Genomic DNA, 25,565 nt, shown 5'->3' on the forward strand with positions numbered 1-25,565 from the left:
ATGTCTCACGGTCTGAATGGAACCCAGCCGAGGTCTGGACCCTGACCGCGGTCCTCTAATTGGTGACCACTGATATAAACCATAACCCTTTTTTTATTACTATTATTTGACATTCATGACTATTTATAAAAATACATTTTAAAATATTTGTATTGTGCAACTGTTGAGCACAGAATCGATGTGCTGCTTTTTTCGCACTTTTATTTTGTTACAATACTTTATGCTTGTGCTTAAAGCAACACAATAATCGTGCAGTAACACTTACATAATGAGTGATGTATAAAGTAAAAAACGTCAGAGACCCTCTGCTTGAAATCTGAATACAATTGGTCAAAAAAACATATTACCATATGCGTATGTTAGGGTTACAACGGTATGAGATTTTCAAGGTACGATAATAGTCTCAGAAAATATCACTGTTTCACGGTATATGGTATCACACAATTATTATCATCAGTTACAATGACCCTTAAAGGAGTGAAAACAGAAAGGTTTTTTTTTTTGGTTGAACAAATGCTTTTATTATAATTGAAACTTGAAAGCACTTTTTTTTTTTTTTTTTTTAATGGAAGTATGTGTAAAAAAAAAAAAAAGTCTCACTTTTGAAAATAAATAAAATAAATAAGCTAACAGAATTATAATAAACTGAATTATAAACACGAAAAAAAAAAAGAGCATGTAACTATAACATGTTATATAACTAAAGCATGTTAGCATAGCATGTTACATTAACTACTAAATGAAAAATAACATCAGCTATGTGAGCTTTTATAGTAATGTCATATGATTAGGCCTATTAACAATTAACATATACTGTAGGTGCATGACAGCGCAGCCAGACTGCTCCTGTCTGTACCTTTAACTCAGTGGTTCTCAACTGGTTTTGCTTCAGGACCCAGATTTTACATTGGAAATCAAGTGGCGACCCACCATAGTAATAACTTAACCTGTATTTTATGTATCCTAGGTCGCATTTCCTTTTATGGCGCGTAATTTGTTCATGGTTTTCAAGTACAAGGACATGCATCAAGTGACATTATTTTTGTTGTTGACGTCAACAACAAAAGCGACAGGAAGTTTTCACTCCCCCCTTTTAAAAATTGCAGAGCATATTTACTTATAGGAGCCCATTATTATCCCGTTTGTTTCCTAATTTCAAACATAATTCAAACAGAACATACATATTACACAGGAGGAACGGCTTCTCATTACCATAGTTAGGTCAGTGTAGCTAGTCTTAAATAATAACAAATTATAATATTTATGAAAAAATAAATACTAGCTGAAACACATCTTGAAACTAACTACAACTGCCACTGTTGATATAAAATGAGGTCTAATAGATTATACCTTTAGATTATTTCATATGAAACTATAACATTTTGTCAAAATATAACAGTTACTTTTACTCATGTAAAATCGTGAAACAATTTTGTAAAGGTGATGTATAATGAAAAAAATTGCGCCTAGCACAGTGTTGCTCTTTTCCTCAGTGCTGTTTGGCATGTCAGGGCTGCCAACTGTTTGAGAGGTTCGGCTTTACTTCCTCTGTAACGCTTTAAACTAGAAGTCTCACTAAAATTGAAATTGGTCACATCAGTTTTGAGGTCTGCGCTCTGCAATATCGAGGGAAGCCCGGTTGTTGCACGCGCGCGCCAGAGAGAAGAGCAGATCATGATCGCAAGCTGGTTCTGTTACACTTGTGCGAAAGTGCAGATGAGAAGCCTTTAGGTGATTGTGAGATTATCATTAAATCTGCCTTAGCAGTCCTAAATAGGCTATCACTTGGGCGGCCGCCAAAATATCTTAATGGGAGAACCATGGCGTTGTTTTTTTCCCTGCTGTCCGCGACCCAGTCCAAGTAGACATGCGACCCACCAGTTGAGAAACGCTGCTTTAACTCACACACACACTCACTTATATGTCAGACCCCCTCGCCTCGCTTCTCCTCGAGATATGACATTTTCTACGCTGCATGTGTGTGTGGCGCAAGTTGATGAGTCTGACAGAGTCTGACAGGCAGGAGGGATGGAGATGCGCACGCGCAGGTGGAATTCGCCGTACGGTTGCATTTTTTTTTCTCAATACCGTAGATAAGCAAATGTACACTGTATGAAAACTGTAAATTTTCATACCAAAAAACCGGTATACCGCTGCAACCCTAGTGTATGGTATTGGTGCCTTTTAAAAGAATAGTTCATCCAAAAATGAAAAATCTCATCATTTACTCACCCACTCCATTGGTGCAATCTGCAACTGCTGTGCATGCAATGATAAACACAACAGTCCGGTTCACCAATGTATTAGTCTTCAGTTCATTTAATGAATTGTTCAGAAAGACTCAAAAACAGTTGTCATTTTGAGTCATTCTAGCAAATTCTTCACTGAATCCACAGAGTGGCTAAACATAATCTGACTCTGACTTCAAGTTATCATTACTTTTCTATGATGTCCAACTTGAAATGAACAGAGATAAGTATGTGCACTTGAGGTACGTGAGACTTAGTTAAGAAACACAGAAACATAGTTAAGAGCTTAAAAAATGTTGCAATTACAAGCTACGATCACCTGTGCATAATGGACTTCAATAGATTATCTGATTTACACAGGCTGTGGCAAAATACAGTAGCCTATGTTAGAATTTCTGTGGAATCAGACATTTTCCATTTTTTGTCTTGTGGCTCCCTCTGGTGGACAGCATGTCAAACTCCATATTTCTAACTGCTTAAAAATGCAGTTGTAAAAATAACAATTTCTTCTGTTATAGCACTGTCAAATTGATGAAAATCTTGCATGTTACTTCAAAATGTTCTTTTGTGCATGAATATTACGTTTTTTTAAGTTTAAAATTTGTGCTCATAAATTGTCTCACACATAACAGGCCAAATGCAAAAACATATCGGCTAATATCTTCTGAATGATTAGACATCAAAATTCCTTTGATAACTTTTGTCAGAAATGTCTGTAGATAATGTGTACGAAGTTTCATGTGAATCTAGCAAACAGCCTAGGACGAGTTCGAAAAAGTAGGTTTTTCAATCAAATCAAAATGTTCAAAAAGTTTTTTGTGAAAATTGGAAATTCATTTAACCAACTTTTGGAGGCACTAATGGATTCACAGAAAATATGTATATATATGTATATATATGTGTATATATATATATATATATATATATATATATATATATATATATATATATATATATATATATATATATTTTTTTTTTTTTTGTTTTTATCATATAAGGTTCTGGAGTTAATTCAGCTTTGAGCACAGTTGCACAATTAGGATTTTCTTAAGATATAGTGCCCCCTAGCTTAAAAAATGGACGAAACTCAGCATGTAACCTTAGTGTTTTCTCTTGTCTGTGTGTACAAAATTTTGCTAAGTTTGAAAATTGCGCTCACAAGGCACAACCTAATATGTCATTGTAAGCCACACCCCAAAATATATTTGCTTACATCTTCGTAACGATTTGACATCAAAATTCTTTTGATAACTTTGTCAGGAGGGTCTGTAGATTATGTATGCCAAGTTCCATGCGAATTGGGAAAAGTAGGTTTTTCAAAAAATGTTTGCGAGAAAGTTCTTGCGGGAATGAAAATCCATGTAACCATATAAATGTGAAGCACTGGTAGATTCAAAGAAGCTATACATTTTTATTGTAGCCTATACGGTTCTGGTGTTATTAGCAAAAACATAAACACACAATAATTTTTTCCGTCATTTTGAATTTTTTGAAAAACCTACGTTTTCGAACTCCTCCTAGACCGTTAGTCTGATCAGCGTGCAATTTGGTATACATCATCTACAGTCCCTCCTTACAAAAAGTTATCAAAAGAATATGTGAAATCGTTCTGAAGATATTAACAATACAATTCCTTCGGTTTAACGCAATTTGAGTAATTGATCAATATCTACTCAACGCAAACTCCAAAAGTAACCAAACTCGGTACGCATAGTCAACAGGACGTTTAGAAGATGTCAGCAAAGTACAATTTCACTCCTAGGGGGCACTACAAGTAAAAAAACTGTCATAACTTTGTAGCCGTTTGAGCGACAAAGTTCAAATTAAATATGCATCTTCTTTGGTTCAAATGCTAACTTATCAAATTTCAGCACCTTATAACTCGTATTGGGAATGGCTGAGAGTTATGGAAATTACTACACACAAGCAGGGTGTCAACTCAAAGCCGCATATAACATTTTGTGACAATCAGCCACACGGTGGCAGTATGATTAGCTAATTCGTGTTTTTGCATATAACTCCGGAACCATATAGGCTACAATATAAATTTGTAGCTTCTCTGAATCCACCAGTGCCCCCAATGATATGGCCACAAGGATTTTCATTCCTGCTAGAAAACTTTTATCACAAATATTTTTTTTTTGAAAACCTACTTTTTCGAACTCACGTCAGTCAGTGTTTACATTACTCCTACACTACTAAAGCTCATCACAGCTGAGAGACACAACAGACTGATTAATTACACAAACTCAAGGCCCTTACCTCTTACCGAACTTTCTACATCGGAGAGGACGTGCTGTTTAAAATGGTGGAGAAGACTGCGGTTTCAATAGTGAATGACTCTTACGCACCGGCTACCGAGAAATAGGGAGAAATACCTTCACTTGGACGGCTATTTTTCCACTGAGAAAGCTAATCTTAAGAAAGCTGACAGCATCTCTGCTTGGGGTGGCAACAGGTGATCGCACATGCTCCATCTCTCTCTCGCTCTCTCTCTTACATACACACACACACACACACAAACACATCCATCCTTGTTTATCCAATAACTTGGTAGAAACAGCACAAGCCATGATACTATTTCTGAACTGACATTTTTGAATTACTAACGAAGGCTTGGATGCATCATTTGGTTTGAACCAGCAACGGCAGATTCTGATCCATCGTGTAAGAAAGTAGTTCCATGCACAAATGCGTTTTTATGACCGATAAATGTTTTTTGATTTTTTTCAAATTTACTTGTTCATTGAACTGTTGTATATAAGCAATAACACACTCGCAATCGTGTTATATGGCCCTAAATCAGCACTGCTGTGATTACCTACGTGTCAGCGGCCGAATCACAGCAGTGCTGATGTAGGGCCATATCGCACTCTTGCTCATGTGATATTGCTTAAATACGTTTTGGGATGTGTGCAATAATAACTAATTGGCCTATATCTTGTGAGCACAATTTTCAAACTTAGAAAAACACATGGGAAAAGGAACATTCTGAGGCCACCTGCAAAATTACATACATTTGTCTAGAACTATAACAAGAAATAGTTATTTATAAAACTGCATTTTTTAGCTTTTAAAAATATGGAGATAAAACAGGCTGTTCTACTGTTTGTCCACCAGAGAGAGACACACAACAAGAAATGTCTTCAAAGACAGACAGTTATATTCTGCCATTCAACCACTCCTTGCAAATCAGATACATAAATTATTATATTAACAGCTTTTTTTCTTAATTTCTCCTTTTGAAGAATAGTTTTTGTTGTTCTTATTTGTCAATTACCAGAGCTTCAGTAATTTTAATTCCTTGTCATGTCACTCATTTTATTTAGACTTTTTACGGTGTGCACGTTCCTTCACTGGTAAAAAAATAAAAATAAAATACAGTTTTATCTACTATAAAATGCCCTGTAATAATATGGTTTGGCGATATTAATAGCCTGCAAATTTACACGTTGGTAAAAAGCATGTATATCAGCACATTCAAGCAATGCTGGTTAACAAGACGGCAGAAAATGTAAGACGCAATTCATGCTGCCGAGTTCACTCCACGAACCTACGTAAGATTCGAGTTGGGCTCTCTGCGTCATTAAACAAAACTGGCTGCATCCATATGACCAAAGTAAGGTCATAGTTGTTGCTTCTTTCCTGAATACAATTTAATATGTTAATACTGCGATTGTAGATTTTTCACTCACGTGACACATACAGGTATCTGTTAATTGGTTGATCGTGTGAACAGCCAAAAGTGTTTTGAATCTGACATTTTTAAATCCGATCTGGGCCACTTTCATATGTGGAATTAAATTGGAAATGTGTCTGATTTTTTTCCAACGTGTCTTTGGTGTGAACAGCCAGGTCATATTTAATGTGACTTTTACATTCGTCATTTGCATGCTTGATTTCCAGCGTATATACACCTGTTATAGTTATAAACTTTTAAGAGTGAGTCATGTCTATTTAATGCATTCAGTTTCTTTTTAAGGAAATAAAATAAAAGTATAGGCTTCAGCAGTTGGGTTCACTGATTCCTTTGGCTTGGATGTTAAATATGCGTATGAAAAGATACAGATGTAGATTTATATAACGGCGCTCTTTGCTTGTCACTCGCTCAGAAAACACAGTTTCTATATCTCTCAAACTGTATCAAAAGATGAATGAAAGCCATTCAATGGAAATATGATATAAAGATATCTCTTCTTACCTTACATATATGTAATGCCGTTTTTCCTGCTGTCTTTCGATTTTATGGTGCGTTTCGCTCATAGGTAATATTACATTTATTATTTAAATTCCACCATATGAAGGCAAATGACTACATAAAAATACTTTATCCATCAACGGTCTTTCACTCACGGACATATTATCAGAAACTGATAATTAAATTTTTAATTATAATTTATTCATACTATAATGATGAACATGCCAGAGTTTGTTATATGCATGCTCAAGGAGTGTTCAGACCAGTGTCTGATATGGGCTACATCTAAAATGTCATGTGAACAACCTAACAAAATCAGATTTGAGCAAAAAATCAGATCTGGGCCACATTCAGCTGTGGTGTGCACGTAAAGTATTCTTGTTCAGAACCGGTTCTCGGTTCCCAACCCTACTCAGAGCAGACATTACCATCAAAACAAGCACTGATTTGAGACTTTACATTAATTCATAGATATCTATTCTTACAAGGAGTGTTTGGGTTTAACACAAGTTGAACTCTATTGACAGTGGCATAATGTTGATTACCACAGAAAATACTTTCGTTTTTAATACATTAAAAAAATACATTAATACATACCGCTTTAATCAAATAAAAATATAATAACATTTTTAACAAAAAAAAAAAATGAAATTTTATTTTTGGTAAAATAAAATGCTGCACAACAGAGCTTGACAGTATTATTGAAAACATTCATGAAAAAAAATCTGATTACCTAAGGCAAGGCTGTTATGGCTAAATCACAATGCTGATATTCAGTACATTTGCTTTTGTGATATTGCTTACAGATAATAATAATAATAATAATAATAATAATAATAATAATAATACAACCATTTACTATTATACTATTGTTATGTTGAGTATTATAGCTACTTTTTGAATATTACATTTTATACAGTAGTTATATTTTCCTGTCTTCAATTTCTCGCATCCAGTTGAATAGAGCTTTCATTTTAGCGGGACTTTTATTCTGACAGACCTTTGAGTACTTCCTTTTTTTTTTGACGGGTTGGATATAACAAGCTTCCCCATAATGCTGGAATACTCCCGTCGTGACTCACAAGCTTAAATCTCTGAGCTGCACCGGAGAAAGAGATTTGAGTGTTCATAGCCATTCATACACTAAACACACACTGCATGAAAATCAAGCACCAGCATGTTGCGTTTGTGTGTGCGCGCAAAGTAGATCACAGAGCGGCACCTCTTGTTCATTCTGTAGCACGCAGTGAATGTGACTGTATATTTAATTATATGACATCCTCCTGCTGTTTAATGATCACACTTGGTCAGGTCATTTTCATATTGTCATTGATTTCATTTCAAAACATTTTGTTAATGCAACATACTGAAATATGGTACGAAGAACATCGTACAGTTTTTTTTTTTTTGGTATCGTGATATTTTTTGGTATCGCGATACTGCGTATACTGCGCAATCCTAGTTCCTGTGGCTGTCAAATTTAACAGTGGCACAATAATGCCCCTTAACTGACAAACATTAGGAATCATAGCCTCAATGATCCACTTCAAATATGAACGAGTAAAATGATTAACGGGTGAAAAGCGTCAATGCTGTTTACAAAGTCTACAGCTGTCACAGAGATACACTATATTGCCAAAAGTATTCGCTCTCCCATCCAAATAATTGAATTCAGGTGTTCCAATCACTTCCATGGCCACAGGTGTATAAAATGAAGCACCTAGGCATGCAGACTGCTTCTACAATCATTTGTGAAAGAATGGGCCGCTCTCAGGAGCTCAATGAATTCCAGCGTGGTACTGTGATAGGATGCCACCTGTGCAACAAGTCCAGTCGTGAAATCTCCTCGCTACTAAATATTCCACAGTCAACTGTCAGTGGTATTATAACAAAGTGGAAGCGACTGGGAATGACAGCAACTCAGCCACGAAGTGATAGGCCACATAAAATGACAGAGCGGGGTCAGCGGATGCTGAGGCGCATAGTGCGCAGAGGTCGCCAACTTTCTGCAGAGTCAATCGCTACAGACCTCCAAAGTTCATGTGGCCTTCAGATTAGCTCAAGAACAGTGTGTAGAGAGCTTCATGGAATGGGTTTCCATGGCCGAGCAGCTGCAACCAAGCCATACATCACCAAGTGCAATGCAAAGCATCGGATGCAGTGGTGTAAAGCACGCCTCCACTGGACTCTAGAGCAGTGGAGACGCGTTCTCTGGAGTGACGAATCACACTTCTCCGTCTGGCAATCTGATGGACGAGTCTGGGTTTGGCGGTTGCCAGGAGAACAGTACATGTCTGACTGCACTGTGCCAACTATGAAGTTTGGTGGAGGGGGGATTATGGTGTGGGGTTGTTTTTCAGGAGCTGGGCTTGGCCCCTTAGTTCCAGTGAAAGGAACTCTGAATGCTTCAGCATACCAAGAGATTTCGGACAATTCCATGCTCCCAACTTTGTGGGAACAGTTTGGGGATGGCCCCTTCCTGTTCCAACATGACTGTGCACCAGTGCACAAAGCAAGGTCCATAAAGACATGGATGAGCGAGTTTGGTGTGGAAGAACTTGACTGGCCTGCACAGAGTCCTGACCTCAACCCGATAGAGCACCTTTGGGATGAATTAGAGCGAAGACTGCGAGCTAGGCCTTCTCGTCCAACATCAGTGTCTGACCTCACAAATGCGCTTCTGGAAGAATGGTCAAAAATTCCCATAAACACACTCCTAAACCTTGTGGAAAGCCTTCCCAGAAGAGTTGAAGCTGTTATAGCTGCAAAGGGTGAGCCGACGTCATATTAAACCCTATGGATTAAGAATGGGATGTCACTTAAGTTCATATGTGTCTAAAGGCAGATGAGCGAATACTTTTGGCAATATAGTGTATCTCAGGACACTTATTTCATTAATATCTTTCAGGGTGTGGGAACATTTTTGCATATTTTTCCATGAGAGAAATGTTTTTTTTTCCGCTTACAGCACCTTATATGTCATACATGATGATACATGCATAATACATGTTAACATGACTCTTAAGTTAACATAAAATTGCTTACTAATCTTATCTGTGTAAAGTTATCCAGTAATTGCTATGACTGAGTTTTCGGTTTTCATCATTGTTCAAAAACAGAAAACAATCCATCGTGTTATCCTGTCCATGATCAGACGCATGGATATGCGTCCCGTCTAAACAGAACAGCCTCACCTCAAAAACAGGCCCTCTCATTTCTGTTCCGCGAGTGCTGTTGAAGACTTGAGCCTGCCCGGAATCGCTGTTACATCCATGAATAAGTTTGAATTGCCAATGTTATACGAGCTCAAGCATAAGGCAAGCGCTGTGATTGGATGGAAGCTTTCCTTCTCATTAAGAAGTAGTAACACTTAGAAACAAAAGTCGTTCTAGTGTACTCTACTTCCAACCACAACTCAGAGTTTACGCATTTATCTTATATTTTGTGATGTTCCTTCAACTTTCGTTTTTAAACCAGAAGAACGAAATGGCTCAATAAAATGAAAAAATAACCCTGGCAAGTAACCTTATCTCTTGACCCTTGGAATCTGCTCAAGGCTTAGCTTGCCAAGTGACCATTAAAAGTCTAGTTTTTTTTTTTTTTACTGATTCACATACTAGAGTATAAGAACCCTCGAGTTGTCACTTGTTGCCCCTGAAAACTTCATGAAATAATTTTTTTCTTATCACTTTCTTAATATATTCCACCATTAAGGTAGATATGGAATATATACAGAGCTGGAACTACAAGCCTGCTTTGACTGCACTGATTGGAGTGTTTTTGAAGCTGCAGCCACAGACCTGGATGAGTACACAGATACTGTGACATCATATATCAGTTTCTGTGAGGACATGTGCATTCCTACTAGGACTTATTTAACATACAACAATGACAAACCATGGTTTACAACAAAACTCAGGCAGCTTCGTCAGGCCAAAGATGATGCTTACATAAGTGGGGATAAAATATTGTACAATCAGGCCAAATACAGACTGACAAAAGGATATTCGAGTGGCTAAAAAAAAAGCTATTCTGGAAAGCTGGGAAAAAAAAAAAAAAAACAGTTTTCAGCTAACCACGCTGCATCAGTGTGGAGAGGCTTGAAAGACTTTACCAACTAAAAGACACCATCCCCCAACACTGTAGGGAAATCAACAACTTGCTAATGACTTGTATGCGTTTTACTGTAGATTTGAATAGCCCAGTCTCACACCCCCACACCCGCTCTGACCTTCACAGCACACAAACATTTACACCTCCTGCCACCACCCTCCTCCCCTCTCTCCTGCTACTCAACATGCACTTAAGATCTGTGAAGAAGTTTTGTGCCGGGTCTTCCGGAAACAGAAGACAATAAAAGCACAGGGCCCAGAAGGTCTTTCACCCACTTGTCTAAAATCCTGTGCTGACCAGCTGGCCCCCATCTTCACACAGATCTTCAAAAGATCACTGGAGCAGGGTGAAGTTCCCTGCTGCTTCAAAAGCTCCACAATCATCCCCGTCCCAAAGAAACACAAGATCAAAGGACTTAATGACTACAGACCCGTCACTCTGACTTCCATGGTCATGAAGTCATTTGAGAGACTGGTGTTGGCCCACTGAAGGACATCATTGAACCCTTTCTGGATCCCCTTCAATTTGCTTATAGAGCAAACAGGTCTGTGGATGATGCAGTCAATATGGGACTGCTTTACATACTTCATCATCTAGACAGACCAGGGACTTATGCAAGTATACTATTTGTTGACTTCAGTTCGGCTTTTAACACCATCATCTCCGCTCTCCTATGGACAAAATTAGCCCAGCTCTCTGTTCCCGGCTCTATCTGTCAGTGGATCACCAGCTTTCTGACAGACAGGCAGCAGGTAGTGAGAATGGGTTAGTTCACCTCCAGCACATGTATAATCAGCGCTGGTGCCCCCCAGGGATGTGTGCTCTCCCCACTACTCTTCTCCCTCTACACAAATTACTGCACTGCCAAGGTCCCCTCTGTTAAGCTCCTGCAGTTCGCAGACGACACTACAGTCATCGGCCTCATCCAAGATGATGATGAGTCTGCATACAGAAGGGAGGCTGAACAGCTGGCCGTCTGATGCAGTCAAAACAACCTGGAGCTGAACACGCCTAAAACAGTGGAGATGATTGTGGACTTTAGGAACACCCCAACATTAACCCCGCTCACCATTCTGAACAGCACTGTGGCACCAGTGGAGTCATTCAGGTTCCTGGGCACTACCATCTCACAGGACCATCTCACATTGACTCCATTTTGAAATAGGCCCAGCAGAGGTTGTACTTCCTTCACCAGTTGAGGAAGTTCAACCTGCTACAGGCGCTGCTGATACACCGAGTCTGTCCTCTGCACTTCTGTAACTGTCTGGTTTGGTTCAGCTACCAAGTCAGACATCAGAACACTTCAAAGGATAGTTCGGAATGCTGAGAGGAATATTGGCGCTCCCCTACCCACCCTGCTAGAACTGTACACATCAAGAGTGATGAAAAGGGCTGGTAAAATCACTCTTGACCCCATTCATTCACCCAGCACACTTCCTCTTCGAACTGTTGCCCTCTGGCCGGCACTACAGAGTACTGAGCACCAGAACAGCTAGGCAAAGGAACAGTTTTTTCCCTCAGGCCATCCACAACATGAACAGTTAAAACTGCCTCAAATACTTTCCTTTTGTCAACACAACCATGTGCAATATTCAATCCATCTATTCCTACTTATATCCATATTTCATTTATATTCTTTAACCTCTTAAAGACGGGTGGGTCAAAAACTACCCACTTGCGTATTTATTTACATTTAATTTATGCTTAATGCATGTTTAAACTGTGAAATTGTAAACTAATATGACATCCAATATATCATTTGAAAGATCTGGGTCTCATGATTTGATATTTTAAAGCGATTTTACCGATCGCAAAGTTGCAACAATATTTTATTAAATGTGTCAAGAGTGAAAATCAAAACACGGAAAATGAAACCAGAAGTTCTGACCTTTATTGTCTTCCAGCCAAACACAGATGAAAACAATCCTCCAAACTTTGGTATGCTTTTCATTGCAAGAGTCCAATAAATAAAATCCATTAGCGATTTTAGTCCAAAAATTGACTGTTGAATGTATTCAAAAATGTATGAAATGTTAACGTGTTGAATATGTAAAACCTGAACAAATTCAACACGTTAACATTCATGTCCATTCTCTGCAAATCTTGCACTCGGTGTAGTGTTTCATTAACAAAACACCCAAGCATGATTTTTGGGAGGGTCTTACGAACAAAATGACCCCTCCCTCAACATTTTCTGTGCAGTTGTGATTGGGTAGTCACTCAGAATAGCCAAACAGGACAGTCGACAGGAGTGATGTAAAGATTTGTGTCATTCATGTTTGTCTCTGGATAAAGCCTGCCAATGAAAAGCTAGATTATTTTTGACTGATGGGTCGTGTAGCCAATGAAAAGATGAAAACACTGATATAAGGGTTGTTTATATCCCTGATCCTGATTCGTGAAGGTTCGGATTGGAAAACCGTGGACTGTGTTTGTTTGTGTGCATAAATATATATGGAATGCATTATAATATATTCCCAAATAATAACAAAAATAACATCATGTATATTTTGGTTTGTGTGGTATTTTTTACATTGAAATATAAACAAATTGTGTGTTTTGAACCAATGTCAACATTTGGCTTATGTAGTTACTACAAGTGGTCTATTGGCACCTCCAAGTGACCTTTTTTGGAAGTACACTTACATAAATCATTATGAAAGAAAGAGTTTTGAACATATTGACTTCAAACTTGTGTCAAACCTTCATCAAACATGTGGCTTTGTATCAGTATGTTTTTGGGGCACTGCACATAGTCTTTTATAAATAATATTTGCGGTCATTATTCAAAATATTTGAATAGCTCTAACAAATTTTTTTATACTAAAATGATAAATGTTTACTCTTGAATAACAAATATCTAAGTGTCTACTTTCAAACGAGCCCAAGTTTGTGTTTGTAGACCAAATGATGTAAGAACTGGAAGTTTTTTACTTTGGGTATGTCGCTTTTAAGTTCATGCACAAAAAGAGGCCGGATGTTAATATCCTACCTCTTCTTCAATACATTACATCAACTGCACATAACTGTATATAAAATATTCTAACAACATTATTGCGCTATTGTATATTTCTCTTTTTATCTGTTATACAGTATGTTTTTATGTCACTATATGTATATATGTTTGCATGTACACTACCGGTCAAAAGTTTTTAAACACTTGACTGAAATGTTTCTCATGATATTAAAAATCTTTTGATCTGAAGGTGTATGCTTAAATGTTTGAAATTCGTTTTGTAGATAAAAATATAATTGTGGCAACATATTAATTTTTCATTATAAAAACATTTTTTGAAATTGATGACTTGGACAAAATAATAAAGAAAAGCAGCCAATAAGTGCCCAACATAGATGTTTAAAAAGCATCCCAGGGTGATACCTTAAGAAGTTGGTTGAGAAAATGTCAAGAGTACATGTCTGCAAATTCTAGGCAAAGGGTGACTACTTTGAAGATGCTAAAATATAACACAGTTTGATTCATTTTGGATTTTGTTTAGTCACAAAATTCCCATAGTTCCATTTATGTTATTCCATAGTTTTGATGACTTTTATTCTAAAATGTGAAAAAAAGAAATAAAAAAAAGATAAAAAAATTATATGGCAATAAAGCTCATTCTGATTCTGATGTTGGAATTAATTTGATGTAATCAATGTGAATTTTTCATACTAAATTCTTTTAGATCTTCAAACGAGATATAAAACAAAGGCAGCCCGAGTAAACTCAACAGTTTTCAAATATATATATTTTTATTGAAGCAAAAAAGTTATCCAAATCCTAAATCACCCATGTGAAAAACTAACTGCCCCCTTAAACTTAATAGCTGGTTGTGCCACTTTTAGCAGCAACAACTGCAAGCAAACACTTCCAATAACTGGGGATCAGTCTTTCACAACGCTGTGGTGGAAATTTGGCCCACTTTTCTTTACAGAACTGCTTTAGTTCAGCCACATTGGAAGGTTGAGCATGAACTGCCCATTTAAGGTCCTGCCACAGCATCTCAATCGGGTTCAAGTCAGGACTTTGACTAGGCCACTCCAAAACTTTAATTTTGCTTCTTTTGAGCCATTCGGAGGTGGACTTACTCCTATGCTTTGGATCATTGTCTTGCTGAATAATCCAGTCGCACTTGAGCTTCAACTCCCGGACTGATGACCGGACATTCTCCTTTAGGATTTTCTGGTAAAGAGCAGAATTCATGTTTCCCTTTATTATTGCAAGTCACCCTGGCCCAGAAGCAGCAAAGCATCCCCACACCATCACAGTACCACCACCATGCTTGACAGTAGGTATGATGTTCTTTTTGTGGAATTCGGTGTTTGATTTACGCCAGATGTAACGGGACCCGTGTCTTCCATACAGTTCTACTTTTGACTCATCAGTCCAAAGAACATTCTCCCAAAAGGTCTGAGGATTATCAAGGTTGGTTTTGGCAAAATTCAGACGAGCCGTAATGTTCTTCTGGATTAGCAATGGTTTTCGCCTAGACACTTTTCCATGGATTTTTGGCCAGTGTCTTTCTGATAGCAGAGTCATGAACAGTGACCCTTATTGATGTGAGAGAGGCCTGTAGTTCCTTGGATGTTGTTTTTTTTTTTTTTTTTTTTGACTCCCTGGATGAGTCGTCGCTGTGGTCTTGGAGGAATTTTGGAAGGTCGGCCACTTCTGGAAAGGTTCACTACTGTGCCAAGTTTTCTCCTTTTGGAGATAATGGCTCTCATTGCAGTTCTTCAGTGTCCCAGAGCCTTAAAAATAGCTTTGTAACCTTTCCAAGACTGATATATTTCAATCACCTTTTTCCTCATCATTTCTGGATTTCTTTCGACCTTGGCAAAATGTGCTACAGGGTGAGACCTTTTAGCCAACTTCATGCTGCTGAAAAAGTTCTATTTAGGTGTTGATTTGATTGAACAGGGCAGTAATCAATCCTGGGTGTATCAAGTCCAGCTGAACCCCATTATGAATGCAGTTTCATAGATTTGGGGGATTTAGTAACTAAGGGGGCAAATACTTTTCCCACACATGTTCAGTTAGTATTGGATAACTTTTTTGCTTCAATACATAATCAATAAAAACTGTATTTTGTGTTTACTCAGATTGCCTTTGTTTTATGTTAGTTTTTGTTTGAATTTTTGAAAATGTAGTATGGGATGTACAAAAAAACAAACAAAAAAAACAAAACAAAAGAAATCTTTTTCACAGCACTGTAATTCATTTAACTTAAGCTGCATCTTCAATGTTGTCTTCATTTCTCTCAAGTCATTGCAAGAGCTACATGTATGTGTGAGAGTTTGCCGAACTATGGCATTAACTAAAGCCTATTTTTTTTTACAAACCCTTCGATATGTCCCTCCCCAACTTCCTGTTTAAGCTGGAAATACGACAACACATAGAAGATATTGAGCTTGTCGAGGCAGTTTACAGGGACTTTGAGTGTGTCTAGTACTTCAGACTATACAAACTTAATGCATTTCACTCCTATAAAATAACACACCGCACAGGTTTCACTTTGGCTTTTTTTCCCTCAAACATTCAAGGAAATATAATACATACAAAGAAAATTACCTCTCCATACACTCCCAGTACATCCTCTTCATTTTCTTCTTCTAAAAAGAGAAGAGAGACAGCACACAGAGAGAGAGAGAGAGAGAGAGAGAGAGAGAGAGAGAGAGAGAGAGAGAGAGAGAGAAAAAGGCCATGTGAAGATAGTTCAAATAAAAATTGATAAGCTAGGTTTACATGTTTTTCTTGTTGCACAACATGTATGATGACTGTAGAGAGCATGCAATTCAATACGAAAAAAAGTCAAATCCTGGACATTTTACACATCTTAGAAATCCCGACCAAATGCTCTTCTAAGATCTGAAAAAGAGGATGTGTTCACCCTATTTAGTTCTATTTAACAATTTGCAGAGTTGAGGAACGTTACTTTTGCATTATTTTCCATGATTGTGCTTTTTTCTCTCACGGTCACCATGTAGAGTGCACTCTCCCTCTCTCTCAAGCACGCACACACGCAGACAGTGCACGCTCTGAAAGAGGGAGAAGCCATTTAAAATTAAAACTGATGTGCTGTGTTTTTAAAGGTTTTCTTTTTTAATCTGTGAAAATGACAGATGACAAATTGAATTATTCACAAATGTTTTTGTTTTTGTAAAAAGGGGTACATTTTCAGTTAACACAGCCTCTGATTATAACCGTTTCTGCATGTGCCCTAAGATATGTGGTCTTGCCAGGAGATACTGAAAGATTTACATTCACATTTACCATAAAACCTCTCTACCAGCTTTAAAAAAATGTAAAATAATGACTGAAGCAGTAGAATATGTGTGCGTGTGTATTGTGCCTCCATTTTTGCATTTTTTAAAGAAAAGAGTCATCATTTTATTGCCTTATTTCGATTGCCTTTCAACTTTTTTCTTTAAGTAAACTAGTGTTTCAATTAATATGGTCATGGAAAATGCAAGTATGATAATTACTGGGTAACATTTTATAATAAGGTTTGTATTAGGTATTATTAACAATGTATAATATAATTTTCCAGCATTTATTAATCTTGGTTACTGTAAATTTATAAAATATACAACTGTTTATTGTTTGTTCATGTTAGTTCATATTGTATTAACTCATGTTAACTTTTACAACCATTAATGTTACCCATTAAATTAACACAAAATAAGAAAATGCTGTTTAAAATAGTTTTAGATAGTTTTAATTCTACAGGACACTGCTGACAATGCTTGAAATTCCATTTAAACAACAAAATCAATGAAAACAAAAAGTAAGCCAGAATGTGTGCAAAAGTGAATAAAAGTTAAAACAATTACATATTTTAAATAGGGCCTATAAACACAACACCTCGAAATATATATTTGTAAACAATTGTAAAGAATAAACACATACCTCTTAGAGAGCAGAGCACTTTGCAGATGAATTGCTCATATTTTCACTCTGTGAGTTTTTTGCGTTTTTATATCAACAGTGTCTGAATTCCTTCCACAGCAGATTATTCTTGAGAAAACGTGAAAAGCCCTAATGATTTGACAAGCGCTGTTTCTGCTATCCTTTACACAATATAAGCCTCAAAGACTCAAATAGCCACAAAGCAATATTTCATAACTTATTTCCTGCATTTCTGTCAGGCATGCACATTAGTCTGCAAGGTGTGCAATCTGTGTCTAATAATACTGTTATAAGAAGCCGCACTCCAATTCCCAGTAATGCTTTACATTATGAATAAATTATGCAGATTAGTGTGTACTGCTTAGCTTTACTTGCCGATTTTAGATACACTGCTATTTTATTTGATGTAACTTTCAGTTATTTGTCTTTTCATGATTGTTCAGAGCTCATTTTATACTTAACAGGATGTTTTTAGTTTCCACCATCACTGTAAATTGTATGTTAAATGATCAGGTCCACGCGTGTTGTTGATTGCTCCCTTGAGTGTGCACGTGTTAGAATTCATTGAACTATGGGGAGTCATCAATGTTTCTTAATTTTATGACTTGTTCATTTACTTTGCTCGTGTTCACACCCCCCCCTCAGGCACGTTGAGGCCCTAAGAGGCTGCCTGTATCGCCTATAGGACGGGCTGGTCCTGCTACTGAGTTTTGAGTTTTTAACCTTAAAGCGCTGGGGAGGAAGTCAAACATCTCAAACGGCGAGAGAGCCTAACATTCTAACCAACGCTGACGAGGAAAACAGCTAAAACAATGCGTCATGTGCCAATAAATATTTGTCATGTGTCATGCGGGTCTTTTAAACTACACCTAGTCACCCTTAATAAAATTCAGTTGGAATGATGTTAGATATTAGAAAACAAACTGGCTTTGCTTTCAGATATTCAAATATTGTCTACAGAGATGACTTAAAGAGCTTAATGAATTGATTTTTATCAAGGATAGGAAGGATATTTTTTTTTTACTGATTAATCATTTCCTTTGTTGCATTGCTTTCAGAAGATGTCAAGTTTCTTGAGGAAAGTTTTATTATAATAATACTAGTCAGCAACATCAGACTGAAATGTAAAATTTAGCATTGTGGTTAGGCTGATTAACACTTTTTGATTACCACCAATTTATTATTATTTTTTTGTTTTACTCTGACTATGTTTGTCAAGTTCAAAATAAAGAGAAAATGACATAAGAGGAAGTAGTTTTCATATATAAAGTGTTTAATTAAATGACTGGATTTTTCAAAACTAGGCATTACAATATATTTAATTTATAAACCAATTTGTATTTTATTTTTTGAAAAATGTAACTATTGTGATATACAGTACTGTGCAGAAGTTTTAGGCACTTGTGAAAAATTTTGCATAGTGAGGATGTCTTCAAAAATAATGAAATAGTTTTCATTTATCACTTAATGTCATACAAAGTCCAGTAAACATAAAAAAGCTAAATCAATATTTGGTGTGACCACCTTTGCTTTTAAAACAGCACCAATTCTCCTAGGTACACCTGGACACAGTTTTTCTTGGTTGTTGGCAGACAGGATGTTCCAAGCTTCTTGGAGAATTCGCCACAGTTCTTCTATCTATTTAGGCTGTCTCAATTGCTTCTGTCTCTATATGTAATCTCAGACAGACACGATGTTCAGTGGGGGGCTTTGTGGGGGCCATGACATCTGCTCCCTTTTCTTCTGTTCTAATCATTTCTATTTGCAAAAGTAATGTTTGGGAGTCTAACATTTATATTTCCTATTGACACACTAAAGCTGAAGATATAAATAACTCTCTTAAGACTTTTAGATACTACTTTTAGAACTATCTTAAGACAAACTGCTTTTGTGAAACATCTTATGTGCCTAAGACTTTTGCACAGTACTGTATATCGTTATCGTGATATAAAATTAGTGATATCGCGATATAAGATTTTGGTCATATCGCCCACCCCTACCTACATCTTCATTGTCTTCATGCTCGAGTCACTGCAAGAGCTTCATGTAGGTGTCTGGGTTTGCCGAGCTACAAAGTACACTAAATAATTTTTTAAAAAACCAATAGGCTTTAGAGACAAGCCCTTCATTATATTCCGCACCAACTTCCTGTTTAAGCCAGAAAAACATCAACACATCGAAGATATTGAGCTTGTCGAGGCAGTTCACAGGGACTATTAAGTGTTCAACTGTTGTTGAATTCTTCTATTTCTTGGTGGTCTCTTGGCATTTAGTGGCCTATTCTATACTTGCTCTTTGTCAATAAGCATCAGTCAAGAACATGTTTGTAATCAGAACTGGAATGTCAATGATACCTACAACTAGGGCTGTCAAATGGGCAGAGAAACTAAATTTGAATTTTTACCTCAAATATTTTCAAAATTCGATTAAATTCAAATTTTAAACTCAGATGATTTTTAAATTGACGTTTTTTCCTTAGTCCACAAGAGGGCACATTGTATACATAAACCATACAGCACTGTGTTATATTATTGCAAAGAACATTACTTGCTGTTAAAAAAAAACAGCATTTAATTTTCAATTTATGTGCATAAAATAAATAAATAAATAAACAGTTTTAATCTGCCCGTATTTTCAAATGTTATGTCAAAAGTAAAATGAGGGGGGTAAACGCTTCAATAGGCAGTTCACATGCTGTTACACTTGAACTGATGCCACATACTCAAGCTTCATAATAACAGCGAAATACCACATTGTTTTTATTTAATACAGTTGTATGTAGGGTAGCAATATTCCCAGAGAGCAATGGTTTTCATCTTAACTCGGTGGTGAAGCAGCTCAGACTATGAGCACAGGCCAGGGGCTGTTCAAACAGACTGTACACAACAGAATGGAACCGAACGCGAGGATCTTGAGACACACATTTCCAAGTTTAACAATTTTCCTGACAAGGCGTTTAAAAAAAACTCACTGCTTGGTCTCAGTTTGTTTGTTTGTTTGTTTTTAACGTCACGCCAGCTTCTTTGGCTATTTCCATGGCAAGAAATGTGTAAGGAATTCTATATAAGGTTTTTAAAATCTATTTTTCCTAAAAACTCTAAAATTGCAATAGGTTTGACTTTGTTAAAATTTCTTCCAGAGTGTTGACTGAATAAAAAAGGTTTCTCATGGGGTTAAGACCAGTAAGTAGTCTAATAAAACATGTTTCAGGGATAATGGATTCTGGCAGAAGGTACGTTGGTGAATCCTCTCCTAACATTAAAATGTGTGTCATCCTGGAGTGACCTGCTTAATCTGAGAAACACTTATAAGAGAGCAAGACACAATGGCCAAGTACCTCCACCAACTGTAAGGGGCTGTTCACACCGAACGCTTTTGCAACCATCCATTTGTTTTTCTATGTACACGCTAGACGAACATCTTTGCTTCGCTTTGTTTTTTTTATTATTCAGCGTCTCGTGCAGGAGCACTGTTTTTTAGATGTTGTGTCTAATTAAAAAGAAGTTTAAAAAGCATCTTGAGACACTTGCTTTCTGTTAAACTGTATTTGTTGCACTGAGTCTAGCCTTTTTTTTAGCACAAGCAATCTGAAGTCACCGTCAGTGCTTGGCACACATCCAAAATTCGAATGCACAATTTTAGCTATTGAATTTTTTTTTTTTTCTTAAATTTGACAAATATTCAAATTTCGAATTTTAATTTGACAACCCTACCTACAACCCAAAGAAATACAGGTAGAAGCATTACATTTAAAAGACAGACACTTACCGTGCTCTTCCAGGTAAGCCTGCAGCCGGGTGATCAGGTCAGCTTTATTTCCTTTGGCATTAAGACCTCGAGCAACACATTCTTGCTTCAGCTCAGCCAGCTGACGAGAACACATGAGATGCATACATGAATTTAGAAACTGATCTCACTCTCTCTGTATAATGTCAATACAGAGCCAGAATTTACATTGATTACAGATTTGTCAGTCCACGAAGTTAGTATCTGAACACACAGGTGTGACATTGCTCCTTTCTAACTAAAAACAAGGGCTGCCCCCTAATAGTCAACCAAACATTAGTCGATGAGAAGAGTCTTGGTCGACCAAGTTGATTGGTTGCAAAAAAAATAAAAAAATAAATAAATCAATAAATCAATAAAAAAAACCTCCACAGGAAACCAACTTTTATTTAACTAAAAATTCAAATGAAACCGGAAAAAAATTAAGTGCACTTAAAATGTTCCCTCCTTCACGATATATATATATATATATATATATATATAAAAAATTTAAAAAAATAATAATAATAAAAAAAATCACAATATCCAATTACAACGGCAACCCCCTGGCTGAGGGATTGGTGATTATTCTTGATTTAGTGATTTTGCATTGAGAATTAAATTAATGTATTTTAAAAAATGAAAAACTTAAATACATTTCTAAATTCAAATTGCACTCCAAACGAAACTAAAAAGCAATTAAAATAATGAAGTGAAAAAATTATATATATGTAACCACCTTTCCATTTACCATCAGGCAAGTATCCGTCTAAACATGCAGGTGGAAAATTACTTACACAAATGAAGACATATAAACAATTATAAATGTAAAAATAATAATTATACTGATGATAATCACTGAAATATAAATCATGGTTCGAGGTGAACGTGTTTTTGTATTATTTTATGTTTTAATCACAGATGTATAGGCTGCAGAGTTGTGGTCACAATTAAATTTATATCATAAACGTGCGACAACTAGTCGACTAATGGCTTAAACTAACGCCTACTAGTTGACTAGGAAAATCTTTGGTCGGGGGCAGCCCTGATAAAAACAGTTCTCACTTCATCTCTGCAAATTTCAGCATTAAACAACAACCTGAAACAAATATGCAGACGCCGATTGTGGACAATCACCTATCATATTACATTTAAAAAAGTATTCCAGTGTTGTAAATATTTAAACTCATGAAACGGATGTAGGCCGTGTTTCAAAACCTAATGAGATGGTCTTGCTAGACAGCATTTGGGACCATTAGGTGCATTCCAATGCTGCTGATTGAACCTATGATGGCAAAACATGCAGCTCGCTAAGTTTTTTTAGACTATGGTGGGCAAAAATGCTGTCTAAGCTAGCAGCTCTTTAGGGTTTGAAACCATTGCGATAAAAAATGTTGTCTAGGTAGGCACTCACTAGGATGTGAGGCACAGGAATGCCGAATGAACACTGAAACTGTGAATTCACTAATACTGGATCACTGTCTAGTTCACTAAAAGATCCAAACACTAAATAAAAACAAAAACTCTTTATTTTACTCTAGCTCTCACCTTCAGCTTCCGCAACTCCACGACTTCCGCCATTTTCTTTAAGAGGTTTGTATTTTAAAACTACTTCCTTCCGGTTTAAAAGTCTAAGCAGAGAAGGGATTTTCAGATCACAACCTCCGCGTTGGGCGTAACGGTCAACTAGCGTGTTACAATAGTAAATTCACTTCCTTTGCGCAAAATTGTTCCGTTTTTTCTCTTTTTAAAAAAGCAATTTTATCGTAGTAAATCATACACATAGTTCATTCCAAAAGGAGTATTTAATGTAAATTATGTTTAAGATTAGCGGACAGAAACGCAGTTTATTCAGCACACTCAAGCATCTCCTCTACGCATCGTTTCAAATAAAAACAAACGGTCTCTTGTCTCCAGCAACAGCAGCGGACGCTACGGCGATCAGAAGTAAACAAACGTAAAGAGCATTTAAGCAACTACACAGAGGACGGCAGAACAGCTCATTTAATCGTTCAATTCACAATTACGAAAATGTAATTTAAAAATCAAAAGAAGGATTGCTTACAACATTAAATGATAATGTACTGACAGAAGGAGAGTTTTTACTCTTGTATGATGTTAATAGCTCTAAACCCTTAGATTAACCGTGTAAGAAAAATGCCCACCTTTCAATCTCGATGACAAGGAGGAGGAGTGTGGCATTCCCAACGAGATAGTGTGTGATAAGAGAAGTGTTGTTGGAGGAGTGGAGGCGCTGTGTATTCTCCTAAAGAGGTTGACATACCCTTGATTGTGCCGAAATTTGAATCGCTGCCATAATCTGACTACCCCCTCGCGTGCACGCGCATAACGTCAGTTGACAGCTGTGCAGCGAGTTTAGAAATATTCCGTCTACAAAGCCGTTTAAAATAAATCTTTTCCACACAATTAACGCCAAGGCAACGCAGGAATTTGTAAATTAAATGCATGAAAGTGTGAATTAAAAAGCATTAAGTATATTAATTGGATAAGGTAACAACGGAAGCAGAGATGTAGCCTTCGCTTGTTATTCTGAAACTGAGCAGAGGCTTCGACAGTGCAAGCATTACAGGACAGTTTGTGCACTTCTCTTTGATTTGTTCTTTTGTAAAACTCAGTGTGTTTTACATTTCCATGTAACTGAACTTAAATGTCCAGCTGCCTCAGCGTTTGTGATGTTGGATGTGCAGAAGTACACCATCACTAAGTTGCTAGTGTTGCAGTTGTGGATATTCTGTGTAATGTGCATTGTTATATGTATATTATGTCAAATGGGTACATTATGCTAAACAGTGTAATATGTATATATGATGTGTAAGAGGACTGCACTTTGGTGGAACAAGCATTCAAGGAATTTCACTCCTTGAAATAAAGGGATGACCTGCTGGCAGGCCTGGCAGGAATGGCAACACCCCCCTCCAGAAAGGGAGGGGAGTATGTCATGCCAGGGGTTTCCCCAGCCTGAGTCAGCCATGGAGGAGTGTGCTGAGGAGGAGGGTGGGGCCGGGCCATGAGGACACATGCCCGGCCCTGAATCGGGCTAATCAACCAGGAGGGGGATAAAGAGGAGCCGGAGGTGCTAGTTCGAGAGATAGAGCCACATGCGGCCGCTGTGTGTGTGTGTGTGTGTGTGTGTGTGTGTGTGTGTGTGTGTGTGTGTGTGTGTGTGTGTGTGTGTGTGTGTGTGTGTGTGTGTGTTTGTTTAAGTTCATGTATGACATTAAAACTTACGTTTACTGTTCAGCTGGTGTTGTGGAGCATAAGATACCTTTTCTTTCCTTCTCTGTAAGAAAGCTCTCGGAGTCAGGAGTTCCAGGTGTCAAAGGTTAGAGTTTATTGAGCAAAACCAACAAACCCGAGATGTCAGCTGAGATCTGACTTTCTCGGTCCAAACCCTCATTCTTTATACAGGTTCTTGTCTGATATTACCTCATGTGTATGCCCCTGCATTATTTTTTGGTTGTCATGGATACCGTTCGCCACCATTATCTCACAAGTCCTTTGATTTCTTTTTAATGGTGGACACCTGGCTTTAGTCTATTTTTAAAAATAACTTTTTAATTAAAGTAGTATAAAAACATGACAATCTGAGCATAATACGGTCACTTTGACCACTAGTTGTTTTCATCTTTATCTTCAGCTGTGTTTCCCAAGATTCATAACATCATTATTTCTGTTACAGCTGAATCTTTATCTTCAGCTGTGTTTCCCAAAGTCCATAGCATCATTATTTCTGTTACAGCTGAGTGTACTGTGAGGTTTTTTGCAGCATCAGTACTTTTAGTAACCTCATATGCTCTCTTCAAGGTCACACAAAGTCCAATAACCTCATATGCCCTCTCCTGTGTCACACAAAGTCCAGTAACCTCATAAGTATTTTGATATAAAAAAAAAATATATACCATGATAAAGAAAAATATACTATATATTCACTCCTTTGAGACTTATAAAAAGTCTCACCTCTATTGCCCTTACCCAGAGTGCAACCTCACAAGTCAGTCTCCTTCCTTCCTACCAAGTGACCAATACAAGTCACACATTCATCTAATAATGACTGCTCTTAAGGAACTGCACTCAGAAGGAGAATAAGACCAAAAATCTTCCCCCACTTTTGACTAGGAGAAAGTAAAAATATCTTATCTCCCTAGCTAAGTTCTTTCTGGAGGGTAACAGTAATCAAAAACAAATCAACTTCTTGTATAAAGCATGTGCGTGCTGATTTAGCCTTGCGTTATATAGAGTACATCAGTGATTAGACTTATTTCAGTAGATTAACATATTACAGTGATTAGACAATATCAGTAGACTACTTCAGCATATG

General features: G+C 37.1%; 1 protein-coding gene across 1 annotated transcript in view; it reads right to left on the reverse strand.

Annotated features, from left to right (window-relative positions):
* Positions 1–22,919, reverse strand: part of sarnp (SAP domain containing ribonucleoprotein) — a 105,016-nt gene extending 82,097 nt beyond the window's left edge. The window contains exons 1-3 of the mRNA XM_051676688.1: positions 22,775–22,919; positions 21,230–21,329; positions 16,124–16,164 (exon numbers count right to left, since the gene is read on the reverse strand). Coding sequence (XP_051532648.1) covers positions 16,124–16,164; positions 21,230–21,329; positions 22,775–22,807 — 174 coding nt within the window. The 5' untranslated portion in view covers positions 22,808–22,919. The remainder of the gene's footprint in view (positions 1–16,123; positions 16,165–21,229; positions 21,330–22,774) is intronic.
* Positions 22,920–25,565: the final 2,646 nt, after the last annotated feature.

This window comes from Myxocyprinus asiaticus, chromosome 37 (genome assembly GCF_019703515.2).
Source record: "Myxocyprinus asiaticus isolate MX2 ecotype Aquarium Trade chromosome 37, UBuf_Myxa_2, whole genome shotgun sequence".
NCBI classification, from domain to species: Eukaryota; Metazoa; Chordata; class Actinopteri; order Cypriniformes; family Catostomidae; genus Myxocyprinus; species Myxocyprinus asiaticus.